General features: G+C 42.0%; 1 protein-coding gene across 7 annotated transcripts in view; it reads left to right on the top strand.

Moving 5' to 3' along the window:
* The first annotated feature begins 4,502 nt into the window (after window positions 1–4,502).
* Window positions 4,503–13,264, top strand: part of SENP6 (SUMO specific peptidase 6) — a 102,617-nt gene continuing 93,855 nt past the window's right edge. For 3 of the 7 annotated variants that reach the window (XM_079939918.1, XM_079939920.1, XM_079939921.1), the window contains exon 1: window positions 4,650–5,234. In XM_079939918.1, the coding sequence (XP_079796044.1) occupies window positions 5,183–5,234 (52 nt within the window). In that variant the 5' untranslated portion in view covers window positions 4,650–5,182. Of the gene's footprint in view, window positions 4,618–4,649; window positions 5,235–5,261; window positions 6,077–8,367; window positions 12,123–13,264 lie in introns of those variants that run through there. The other 4 variants (XM_079939919.1, XM_079939924.1, XM_079939922.1 and 1 more) reach the window with 4 other exon arrangements.

Genomic DNA, 13,264 nt, shown 5'->3' on the forward strand with positions numbered 1-13,264 from the left:
GAGTCTAGATGGACCTGGGCTCAAATCTCAGCTCTAAACTTTTCTAGCTGAGTCACCTCAAAAAGTTATTTAGTGTATTGGGTCTCAGTTTCTACTTATAAAATAAACATAACAGTAGATGTTCAGTAAATGTTGGTTATGAGATCTTGATAATATACCTCGAAAATCATACAGGGAGCAATGCCTTGGCATGAATGAAACACTTAATTACTCCAAGCACTGGTTCTCAAATCAGCAGCAGCAGCATCACCTTTGAGCTTATTAGAAATGCAAATTCATGGGCCCTACCTAAACCTACTGAATTAGATGGCCTGAGATGGGGCCCAGGAAACTTTTTTATAAGCTCTCCAGATGATTCTTATGCACTTGCCTTAGAGTTAAGCTAGACATGATTTTTATGTGATCATTTCCATTAATGAACATTAAGGGATCCAGCAATCACCTACAGGGCTGTTATCCATCAGGCACAGGAGGAACAGTGTCTTAGGCCTGTGATACTTTTAAAGGCTTATGAAAATTCCAGTTATAAGATAAATAAGTATTAGGGATGTACAACATGATAAATATAATTAACACTGCTGTATGTTATATATGAAAGTTAAGAGAGTAAATCCTAATTCCTCAAAATAAGGAAAAAATATAGACTCATGAAAAATGTTTTAATATTATTCCTCCTAAAGTCAGAAAAACATTAACATAGTGACAATAATAAATATATAATTGTGAAGCCAGACTGGATTGTATCTTTATACCAAAGCAGTTTTAAAATTAATGAACTTGAGCCAAAGCAATCTTGAGAAAGAACAAAGCTGGAGGTATCATGCTCCCCTGTCTTCAGACTATACTACAAAGCTACAGTAATCAAAAACAATATGTACTGACACAAAAACAGACACATAGATCAATGGAACAGGCTAGAATCCAGAAATAAACCCATGCACTTATGGTCAATTAATGAGCAACAAAGGATGCAAGAATATACAATGTGGAAAAGACAGTCTCTTCAATAAGTGGTGCCGGGAAAACTGAACAGCTAAATGTAAAAGAATGAAATTAGAACATTATCCATACCATATACAAAAACCAAAAACCTCAAAATGGATTAAAGACTGAAATGTAAGACTGGAAACCATAAAACACCTGGAAGAAAACACAGGCAGAATACTCTTTGATATAAATTGTAGCAATATTTTTTTGGTTCTATCTCTGCTAAGGCAAAGGAACCCAAAGCAAAAATAAACAAATGGACCTAATTAAACTTAAAAGCTTTTGCACAGCAAAGGAAACCATCAATAAAATGAAAAGACAGCCTATTGAATGGGTGAACATATATGCAAATGATATGACCAATAAGGAGTTAATATCCAAAATATATGAACAGCTCATACAACTCAATATCAAAAAAACAAACAATCCAATCAAAAAATGGGCAGAAGACCTGATAGACATTTTTCCAAAGATGACATACAGATGGCTAATAAGCACATGAAAACATGCTCAATAATCGCTAGTTTAGAGAAATGCAAATCAAAACCACAATATCACCTCATACCAGTCAGAATGGCTATCATCAAAAAGATCACAAATAAATGTTGGCAAGGATGCTGAGAAAAGGTGATCTTTGTACATTATTGGTGAGAATGTAAATTGGTGCAGTCACTATGGAAAACAGTATGGACGTTTCTCAAAGAAACTAAAAATAAAACTGCCACATGATCCAGCAATTCCACTCCTGGGTGTACATCTGAAGAAAATAAAAACACTAACTCAAAAAGATACATGCACCGCAACGTTCATAGCACCATTATCTACAATGGCCACAGTATGGAAGCAACCTAAGTGTCCATCAACAGATTCAACAGATGAATGGATAAAGAAGATGAATGGACATGGACATCTATACATATACTACATATATATCATATATATAGTGTTTCATTGTATGTGTGTATATATATGTACACACAATGGAATACTACTCAGCCATAAAAAGAATGAAATTTTGCCATTTGCAACAACACAGATGGACTTGGAGGGCATTATGCTTAGTGAAATAAGTCAGACAATGAAAGAGAGATATTGTATCACTTATATGTAGAATCTAAAAAATGTAACAAATGAATGAATATTACAAAATAGAAACAGATTCACAGATACAGAGCAGCGGTCCCTGCCTAACCTTTTGGGCACTAGGGACCTGTTTCGTGGAGGACAATATTTCCATGGACAGGGAGGTGAGGGGCAAGGTTCAGGTGGTAATCCAAGTGATGGGGAGCAATGGGGAGCGGCAGATGAAGCTTCACTCGCTCACCTGCCGCTCACCTCCTGCTGTGAGGCCCGGTTCCTAACAGGCCACGAACCAGTACTGGTCCACGGCCGGGGGGTTGGGGACCCCTGATATAGAGAACAAACTAATGTTTACCAGTAGGGAGAGGGAAGGAGGAGGGGCAAGATAAGGTCTAGGAATCAAGAGGTAAAAACTTCTATGTATAAAATAAATAAGCTACAAGGATATATTGTACAGCACAGGGAATATAGCCAATATTTTATAATACCTGTAAACAGTATAATCGACAAAAATTTTGCATCACTGTGTTGTGAACTAATATTATAAATCAACTACACCTCAATTTAAAAAATTAAATAAAAAATATACATAATTCCAAATTTAAAACTACCTATTATCTGCAAGATATAACCACCGTTAACACTTTGGCTTTTTGGGGGTGAGGTGGGGCTGGGAGACTGTCTTTTTGCTCTGCTTATAAATGCATATATAATAGAGACCAATGGAATAGGACTTTTAAACACTTGATACATTTTTGCCAAATTGCTTTCCAGGTAGTTGGTTCTCCTTTAAATTAATAGCATGAGTGAATGAGAATGTTCACCTCACAGCATCCTCACCAACTTTAAGTATTATCTTTAACTTTTTTTTGTTAATTTCATAGTGGGAAACATGGTTATGAATGTGAACTTATAAAAAAATAAATATTGATGGCTGTGAAAAAAATTTTTTTAATATATTTCTTACAGAGGAAGGGCCTATGAAGACAAAAGCGCCTAAGACCCAGGAAAGTAAAAATCCAACCCTGGTCACCTGAAAACTTGACTGTTAATTTATAAATGTTGACACTGAAGGTGCCTGGTAGAAATTGACTATTACAAGAAATTTGTTATTTTGAGGGTATATTAATTTATAATTTAAAAAAATATTAGTTTGTTTTTCACTTAAAAGCGAAACAGGGGCTTCCCTGGTGGCGCAGTGGTTGAGAGTCTGCCTGCCGATGCAGGGGACTCGGGTTCGAGCCCCGGTCCGGGGAGATCCCACATGCCGCGGCGCGGCTGCGCCCGTGAGCCATGGCCGCTGAGCCTGCGCGTCCGGAGCCTGTGCTCCGCAGCGGGAGAGGCCACAACAGTGAGAGGCCCGCGTACCGCAAAAAAAAAAAAAAAAAAAAAAAAGTGAAACAATATCACTCAATATCCTCAAGCAACAAAAATAGCAAATGATAAATTATATTCATTATATTACTCTTACTAAATCAGTAAAGGTTATTAGTTCATTTTAGGAAAAGATTTTAAAAGAAGTTTTAAACAAAAAGGTTTGCAACTTATGCCTTGGTTAACAGGACAATTAAACTAGTTAGTTCATTCCTCAAAGATTGCACTAAATCATAGTTTATCTGTATCATTTTAATTGCTGTTGAATTTTCATGGGTATGGAGCATAAATTTTTGTTTTTTAAGTAGGGATAGTGAGGGATTTAAGAAAAGTATTTAATTAGAGGACTACACAGGAAGGAGTTGAGTTTCGTGGTGGGACCATGCAAGACCTCTTTCCTTTTCTGTATTTTCCAAATTTTCATTAATGAACGTGTCATCTTTGTAATTAAAAGGAAAAAAGAAAGTAAAAAGAAAAGCAAAGAAGGAAAAGAAAAACGTACATGACATAGTCACCTGCAATTACAAGGCCTGACTTGTAAGACGGGGGACGGGCTTTGAAGTCTCAGGCACATTAAAGGACCGGACTTTTTTTTTTTACACTGTCATCCAAAGGGTACTGTAGAATCCTCCCTGATGAATTATTTTGAAAACTTCTTTAAAAATGAATGAAGACCACAATCATTTTCCCCACATGTGATCGCGCTACCTCACTCTACCTTTTCTCTTCAATTGGCTACGGTTTAAACCGAAGGCCTCCTCAGAGGAATATGAACTCGGAACATTTCTCAGGCCATCGTGGTGCCACAGAAGCCGAATGCATCGCCGGCCCAGCCCGGAAGCCCAGGTCTGCCATGGGGACCTCGGCGGGCGCTCCCGAGGTCGGACCAAACGTGTGCGGGCCGAGCCGGCACCGTGCTGGGCCGGTGCTACAGAGGGCCAGGCGGCCGGCGCCGCAGCCCGCTCCGCCCGGGAGCGAGCTCGGGCTCCTGAGGGCGAGCCGCGCTGGGGGCGACAGGGTCGGCGGCGGGGTGGGGGCGGGGGGGGGCGGGGGGGAGAGCGCGTTGTGGCGTCAGCGGCAACCGTGGGGGAGGAGCGGCGGCTGGCGCTGCTGTGGCGACGGACGCGAGGCGGTGGCGGAGGAGACCCACCACTGTCCACATGGACAGTCGCAGAGGTCTCGGCTGATACATTCGCGTCTGGGCGGGGTGGGCGGACGGCCTTAGCGGCGGCGGCTGTGGCTGCGGCTGCTGAAAGGAGCGGAGGGCCCGGGGGCGCCTGACGGTCGCGGAGACCTCACAAACCCGGGGCGGGGGGTGCGGCCATTTTACGGCCCGGGACTGAGGGAGGCGTGTTTGTGTGCTCGCCCTCAGACTCTCTTCCTGCGGGCCCGCCGCTAGGGGAAGCTTCTCGGGCGGCCTGGGCGGGCGGTGGATGGGGAGTCGCGGGCCGAGAGGCACCGGGCCCGGGAAGCGCCGTCGCCGTCGTCGCCGCTCGCGTTTGCCCGGCGGAGCCTGAGGAGCCCAGGCCGCGGGTCTCGCCGCCCGCCCGCGGATAGGCCCGGGAGCCGGCCTGCTTTTGTGTAGGCCCGTCCGGACGGGGGAGCGCCGCCCGCCTGACGGCCGAGTCTTAGGCCCGCAACCCTGCGGCGGCTAACCTCCTGCGGCGCGGCCCCTCATCCCGGCGAACGCGGCGGCGGTGTGGGCCATGGATTAGGGAGGCGGCGGCGTGGGAGGAGGAAGATGGCGGCTGGCAAGAGCGACGGCAGCGCCGGGGAGATTACTTTTCTAGAAGGTACATCAATTTCTGCCCTCGAGGGGCTGGGGGTGGGGAACTACAGGAAAATGTGGGCCCCTGATTCCCGGCTATGCAGGTGTGGGCGCCGGCTGGGTTTGGGGGGCTCCGGGGCGCTGGCGGGCGCGCTGGGTCCGAGTCCGTGCGAGCTAGGGGCTCGGCCGGGAGGCCGAGGGGGCATCGGTGGACCGGCCGGGAGCCGGAGTTGATGCGTGTCCTTTGAGAGTGTACGCGTGTCTTTGACATGTTTTTTCTTTTTTTGGTTTCTCCGTGGTGGCCTAAGGATGAGAGCAGATTACGCTCGGGTCTCGTTTGGTGTTCATGGAAAGTTTCAAATCGCTAAGGTTGGGTGAAATCGGGGGCCAGTCCACGTAGGGAGGGGAGAGGTAGTTTCCTGAGCTTGTTTTATACGCCGTCCCCGTCTTTCTTTTTTCGCGGAGCTTCAGGCTTCCTCTTGCAGCCAGCATTCAGATTAGGCCTGGCTCTGTCAGGTAATCTTACGAAATGTGTTTTGTTAACGATATTTTAGAAAACAATTTATCGGAAAAAAAGAGAACGAGATTCAGTGTCAATTTTGGGACAGTCACCCAAGGTGATAGACGAAGTTTGAGTGGTTACATTTTAATTCATTTGTGAGGGAAAGTTAAACATTTGCTGCAGGCGGACTAAGCTAGTCGTAAGTAAGAAAAGCCATCTATTATTGTTGGGGATAATGGGTAACAGTATTGGCTCTTGGCCCACATATAAGGATCCCTAAAATACGGCTAACTTCGTTGTCGTTGTGGACCTGGAACTCTCAACCTTTATTGCGTAATTCGACTGTGGATTCACCGTTTGTGCCGGTAATTAGGTTTATAAATATGTTTGGGAGAGCGGGTTTATGAGTGTGGGTCTATCTGCTGTGCGGTGACTTAAAAAAAGATTTAACTCCTCTTCGGATAATGTTGCAAAGATGAATTTCATATGGGGTAAAAGGAGTACTTTAAAGATAACTAGTTGGAAACATTTCTGAATTAAGAAAGTACAACTTCACTGTGGTACAAGGTCCTCTAAGAGGGTGTGGAAGGGTGGGTATGCCGAGTTTACAGTTTTATGAACTGCACCTGGAACAGGGCCTGGAACACAGTAGGTACTCAGTATTAGGCTAATGAACAAATGGGTACTAATGGAGCTGAGTGGGAAAAGAAACCTTAATTTTCTTAATCTTCCTTGGAGTGTAGCAGAGCCAAAAACAAAATTTTACCTTGTGTGCAAACCAGCCTTTATTTAAAAGTGATGAGAGTTTTATATGAGATTTGTGGTAAGAAGGTGTGGAAAACTTGCAAGTTTTTCTGGGTTCACTTCATATTTCTTTTATTCTCTCCATTCTCGTTTGGGCAGAATGGTTACCTGTCAGGGGCTGAGAGTGGTGCAGCTTGTGTTACAGGTGGTGCTATGTGATGAACATAGGGAGAATAGAAAGAGCATAAATAAGGCCAACAGATACAGGGCCAATGTGAAATTTAAAACTGTTGCTTTTAGTTTATTCTAACTTAAGGGTCTGTGAATTGCTCTAGGGGTTAAACTTGAGTTTCCCCATGTCTCCTTCAGCATTCTCAGAAAGCAAGTGAATGGTACCTTGTTTAGAATATGAGCATAAGGGAGAGCAGGCATTTCAGTTTTTCATATACTGTACTGAATCTTTTGAAATAAATGGAAGGATATTTAGTACTACTTGTATTTTTTGTGTTTAATATTTTGTATTTAATTCTTTTGGTTCTTTACACTTTTAATGATAAAATACTCCAATATAGCTTGCCAGATATTCATTCATCAAATATTTATAGTGGCCTACTCTGTACTAGGCACTTTACCAAGGTGAATACAGCAGTGCATAAGACAGGGTCCTTGCCTTTATGGGACTTACATTTTAGTGGGAGGGACTTTTTATAAATAAGTAAAAGTTAATCCATTTAAAACACTCTTACCCCATTTTTTCCACATAGTTTCCTTCTTCACTTTATTTAGATCTGCTCAGACCTGACAACCTACTTACAGTGTCATGCTGCCACACATGTACAAACACATGGTATTCCCTTTAACTGTTTTATTTTTCATGGTAGCACGTTTCACATGATAAATTTATGTCTTCATGTTTTTTAGTCCTATTAAAATATAAGCTCCGTGAAAGCAATGGCTTTCTCTTTTCACCATCATATTTCTTGCATGTGGAGCATATTTATTTGTTGTTAGTGAAATAAACAGGGTGATAATAGTGTGATAAAGGCTATGGAAGAAAAATACAGAGCAGTGGATGAATGAGAAAGCCATTTTACAGTGTTAAAGTCAAGAAAGGCCTTACTGAGGTCACACGTGTATTAAGGTCATACCTTAACTGTGGGACTAGAGTATGACAGAGGGCATGATGTCTCTAAAGGTTCCAAGATGATATAGGATTCCATTTGTTTAAAAAAAGGAGGTCATTATGGCTGAAACATAGCAAGCAAAGAAGTGAGTGATATGAAAGAGAGGTAGCAGATCATGCAAGATCATGAATTTTTATTTGATTCTGAGAAGTAGGAAGTCATTGAAGAGTTTGGGACAAAGGAGTGTAATGATACGGTTTATCTTTGTTTTAAAAAAAACTGCTTTGCTCCTGGAGTGAGTGAGAGGAGAGCAAGAGTAAAAGCAGGGGTATTAGTTAGGAGAGTATTGTAGCAGTCTGAAAAATAGATGGGCTTGGATTAGGATGGTAGCAGTGGCAATTGGGGAAGAGGAGTGGATAGATCGAAGATCCGTTTGGATGTAGAGCTTACAGGACTTCCTGATGCATTGCATATTGAGGATCAGAGTAAGGGAGGAATCAAAGATGACTCCTAGGGTTTTGGTTTGAGGTGTTGCAGGGGGGCGCGGGATTCCATTCACTGAGATGGAGTAGACTGGCAGAGGAATGAGAAGTAAGTTAATAGCTCTGCTTTGGTCTCTTTAAGTTTGAGGTGCTTGTTGTCCATTTTCTAAATTATGTTTTACATTCTTATAAAATATTAAGTAAAATACTAATTCCATTTCCTTTTCTGGCTTCTTTAGGGAAAAGAGACCTATTGGTTACTATTGTACTTTATTTTGTTGGTATAGTATCACACTGAAATTGTGTGAATTTAATTAGGCTACAGCTTGTATTGAATTTTTTCTTTCCCCTCTTTGATTTGTTTCTTTCTCTTCTATTCACTTAAGGTTGTCTTCTGCCCCTTTTCCACTTGTGATAGCTAGTTTGGCAGATTTCTCTTTTGTTTATTCATTCAAAGGATATTTATTGAGCAACTGTAACATTGTAGGTACTGTGCTGAGAGTCACAGTGGGGGAGGGAAGGCGGTTTCCCCTTGGAGTTTCCAGTCCAGTGAGGGGAGTCAGTAATCAAATAAGCGTACTTGTAAGTGTAAAATTTCAACTGTCAAGTGCAACCAAAGGGGATTATTTGTAATAATGAGAATTTGATCTAATCAGGGCAGTTTGAAGGGTGAATAGGAGAGGGAAAGGTGGAGAGAGAGAGCTTTCCAGCCAGGGGGAATACAATAGAGGAAGCATGGCACGTTTAGGGAACTGAAAGGACAGTGTGGTGCTAGTAAGGAGAGTGGTACAAGATAAGACCGGAGGTTAACATCATCAGCTTTGTTTCAGAAAAGGTCATTGGCTCCCACACGGAAATAGCTCTAGAGAGGGGCAGAAGATTGTTGTCGAGATCAGTTAGGAGACTTGTAGTATAGGGCAAAGATGACCTTAGTTAGCTTGTTCTTGTAACCTTTCTTTTGATATTCTCCCCCTTCTTTTCTCCTCTGGCAAGTCTACCTCCTCTCTCATTTCTTTTTCTTTATTATACTGTTCTTGTTCATTCTAGCTTTCTTTACCTTTTTTCTTCTACCAACTAATTGCTTCACCAATATTTTCTCCCATTTTTTCTGCTTTCCCTTTCATATGTATGTATGTGTGGGTGTGTGTATTTCCTACTTTGTTTTTGTTCTTTTAATGCTTGCCTTCTCTCTTATTTGAATTCTAGTTTTTATTGTTGTCTTTCACTTACTACCTTTCTTTTTCTAGGTATTAGCTGATTGTTTTGATATTCTAGATTGACTAGTGTAGTGAGAGAGGTAACAGAGAATGAAGTTATGTATTCCATATGTCTAGACTTCTGTAAGTTAATTGTTCCTGTTGCCATTACAAAAGTATGTTGACTGTTTGAAATCAAGTGGTGTAGAGGGGTTATATGACCTAGAGCAAGTAAGTGGGGCAGTCAGAACTGGAGCTTGAGACCTGTCCTATAGCCTTAACCTCCTTCAGCATTTCCTTCCTTCTTTCCTCCCTCCTTCCCTTCTTTATCCCTTTGCTTTCCCATTCTTCTTACCTGTTTAACCTTGGGAGTGGGAGTGGACAAGAGACGGGAAAATAACAGAGTTATGGGGAGTTACCATTTACTGATGAAGCAGCGCTCTAAGAGGGCAAAAGCTGAAGCCACAGGTCTCTTAAGGCCCAACTTCAGAAATTATACAGTGTCACTTCTGTCACATTCGATTGGCCAGAAGGCCACAGAGCCAGCCCAGATTCAAGAGAAGGGGAAGGAGAACCATCACTCGGCAGGAACAGTGGGAAAGAATTTGCAGCCATCTTTAATCCATGCAGCCATCTTTCCTCTCCCAAACCTCCCTGTTTGGGGGTTTGTTTGTTTTTTTTAATACTTTCAACAAAGTCATAGTATTTCTTAAACTTGAAAATGACAGTTCTTTTGAGATCCAAAAATTTCTAATTTCTGGACAGTTTAGGAAGCTAAAGGAAGAGAACAAAGTAGACCACACATTTGTAATTTGTTTCAAAGATATAAATAGCAACATAAACAGTCATTGGTTAACTTTCCTTTGATTAGAGACTGATTCAAGAATTTCTGAAACCAAGCAAGCATAAGTAAGAAGAAAAGAGGAAGAATGTTAGGAACTTTTCCTTCCTTTTTTTCTTTCATTCAGTGATGTCTGGGTCATGGTGGAGTTGTTATTGTTATCTTTCTCATTTTCATTACCTAAACTCTTAGAAACATCGTCACCACTATTTACAGTATTAAAAATTAAACGTTATCTTGATACAAAACACAACAGTTAATCCATAAAGTCAGAGGCAGACTGTTGATCACAGTTACAACCCACTTCATTTGTACACTTAGGTCACATTACTTGCAGTGATGCAACAATGGATGATGCATTATTGTGAGCTGCAAATTATGGTTGCCTACATCACCTAAAAAACAGAAAGTAGATATGTAGTATCCATTTGACCCTAAAAACAGTGTTACTTTTAGCCTGTTTTTTGGGCTACCTTAAAAAAACTTAGGGTCTTGTACTTCTCAGAGCCTTCTGCATCCATCACCAGCAATTAGGACCTCTTGTCTCCTGGCTAAAATTGGAACAGTCCTAGGCAAATTGGGACATGTGGACACTCTGCCTTGTCCCACGTTAACAGCAACTACTTTGAGGCTGTCTGAAACTATAGGCTTGAAAAGTAAGACAGCAAGCCATATTCTGACCTTGTTTTGGGAGAGTTTTGGGTTTTTTTGGGTTTTTTTGCGGTACGCGGGCCTCTCACTGTTGTGGCCTTTCCCGTTGCGGAGCACAGGCTCCGGACGCGCAGGCTCAGCGGCCATGGCTCACGGGCCCAGCCGCTCTGCGGCATGTGGGATCCTCCCGGACCAGGGCACGAACCCATGTCCGCTGCATCGGCAGGCGGGACTCTCAACCACTGTGCCACCAGGGAAGCCCTCAGAGAGTTTTTTTTTGTTATTTCAAATACATTTCATGCTTGGTTTTGAATATGAGGGTTTTTTTCTCCCACATTAACTGCATTACAATCTATGAAATATAGCAGGGAGAAAAAAACCAAACAGTGCTGGTGTACAGTGTATAACAAATGTACTTTTTTCTTTTTTGCAAAGACTGAAGCCATTTTTAAGGACATTAAGAGCTAGAAATTTCCCAAGACTTGTTTGTATACTATGTAATAACTTTGTTGTCTTTCCTATATTAAAAAAAAATCTGCAAACTTTCTGCCTCCACAACCTCCTGTGTATGAATCTGCCACTAAATCTTGGAGACATGGTGAAAATACTGCCTTTTACCACCATGACCTCTGGTGACTCTATCTTCATGGAAACCAATATCTTCTCTGCCTCTGAAATTCCTATGCCACTGTTTGGATGAGGAGGGATTCCATATTTTGGCATTTAAACTTCTTTCTTCAGTTCAGGTTTGTCTCCATTCTCTATTATCACAGGAAATAAAAAACACTGATTTAATTTTGTCAGTATAGCAATTAAGTCTGCAAATCTTCATCAGCGTTTCCTTTACAAGTTTGAGTACCAACTCCTGAGTCTCCTTGTCTTCACCGTTCATAGGCTTTACCTGTTTTTCAAGTTTATCTTCTTTTAAGTTTATTATGACACTGTCAATTTTCTCCTTGTTGAATGATGCATTTGCACTTTCAGAATTAAAGTGTTTCATTGGTCCATCTCATTGAATACTGTTCCCCTGCCATCTTGATGGTGTTCTCCCCTTTTCTTGGAGCAGAAGGAGCATTTGGAGCCACTTGTCTCTCGCGATCATTTCTTAGGTTATTCGTTTTCTCTCTTTGGAACTTTGTGTGCTTGTGATAACTATATTTTAGAGATTGTGTATTGTGTGTGAAGATAGAACCAACTGCATTACTTTGGGGCAAGGTACCCACTGCTTGGTATTTCCATTCCATAGAAGATCAAGATGCTTCCAGCAACACCAACAGCATCAAACTGCTGCCTGATGTTGGCCTTGGACAGAACTAACTTATGCCAGCATCCTGCCAAAAGATCCAAGGAAACCCACTGAATGGAATGAAGAGGTAGATAAACTGAGGGAACACTGAACAATAGCTGGATCCTGAGGCAAAGAATATTGTGCTTTTGGTGGTTCACAGAGAAGTCTAATATTATTCCCAAGGATATAATATATTCAGACTTCATCTTCAGATAGTATTGGACAGTCTATTGGTCTGTCTCCTGTATCAAAAAATAAAGGTTGTATAGATTAGGAATTTAAGAAAACTCACCTCAGCTGGGTGATTTTTCTGCTTCATGAAGCACCTGTGGGGGTTATTCAGTGGTAGCTTGGCTGGCCTGGAGGCTCCAAGACAGCTTTATTCAAATGTCTGACTCTGGCCGGTATGGAAAGTTGGGCCCTTCCTTCTCCATGAGGTCGAAAGGCCTCTTCATGTGGTCTCTGCAGTGGGATACCCGTACTTGTAACATGGTGGCTTAGGGCTCCACGAGACTGCCTGTGGAGAATCTTGACAGGTTCTTGAGAAAGACTGGGGCTAAAGCACTACAGAGCCACCTAAAATTGCTTTATTGAGATTTCCTGATGTTTGCATTTAATTCGCTCTTTATGTTTTCTTTTACTGCTTTTATATTTCTAAGTTGCAGAAGTTAACTTCTGTCTCCGTGATCCTTTTTAAAAAATTCTATTTTTTATTATTGTAAAACCTTATCAATAGAAAATTATTAGGAAATATTTCATATCTGTGGAATGTAAAGCATAATGTAGCAAAAGCTCATGTTCTACTTCCTAGCCTGAAGAAAACATTACTAATACAGTTGAAGCTGGGCTGAACCCTTTCTTTTTTTTTTAATTTAAAAAAATTTTTTAAAGAAATTTATTTATTTTTGGCCGCGTTGGGTCTTCGTTGCTGCACGCGGGCTTTCTCTAGTTGCGGCGAGCGGGGGCTACTCTTCATTGTGGTGCGCGGGCTTCTCATTGTGGTGCTTCTCTTGTTGCGGAGCACGGGCTCTACGTGTGCGGGCTTCAGTAGTTGTGGCTCCCGGGCTCTAGAGTGCAGGCTCAGTAGTTGTGGCGCACGGGCTTAGTTGCTCCACAGCACGTGAATCTTCCTGGACCAGGGCTTGAACCCGTGTCCCCTGCATTGGCAGGCAGATTCTTAACCACTGCGCCACAAGGGAAGTCCCGAACCCTTTCTTTTTTGCATCT

This window comes from Stenella coeruleoalba, assembly GCF_951394435.1.
Source record: "Stenella coeruleoalba genome assembly, chromosome: 12".
Taxonomy (NCBI): domain Eukaryota; kingdom Metazoa; phylum Chordata; class Mammalia; order Artiodactyla; family Delphinidae; genus Stenella; species Stenella coeruleoalba.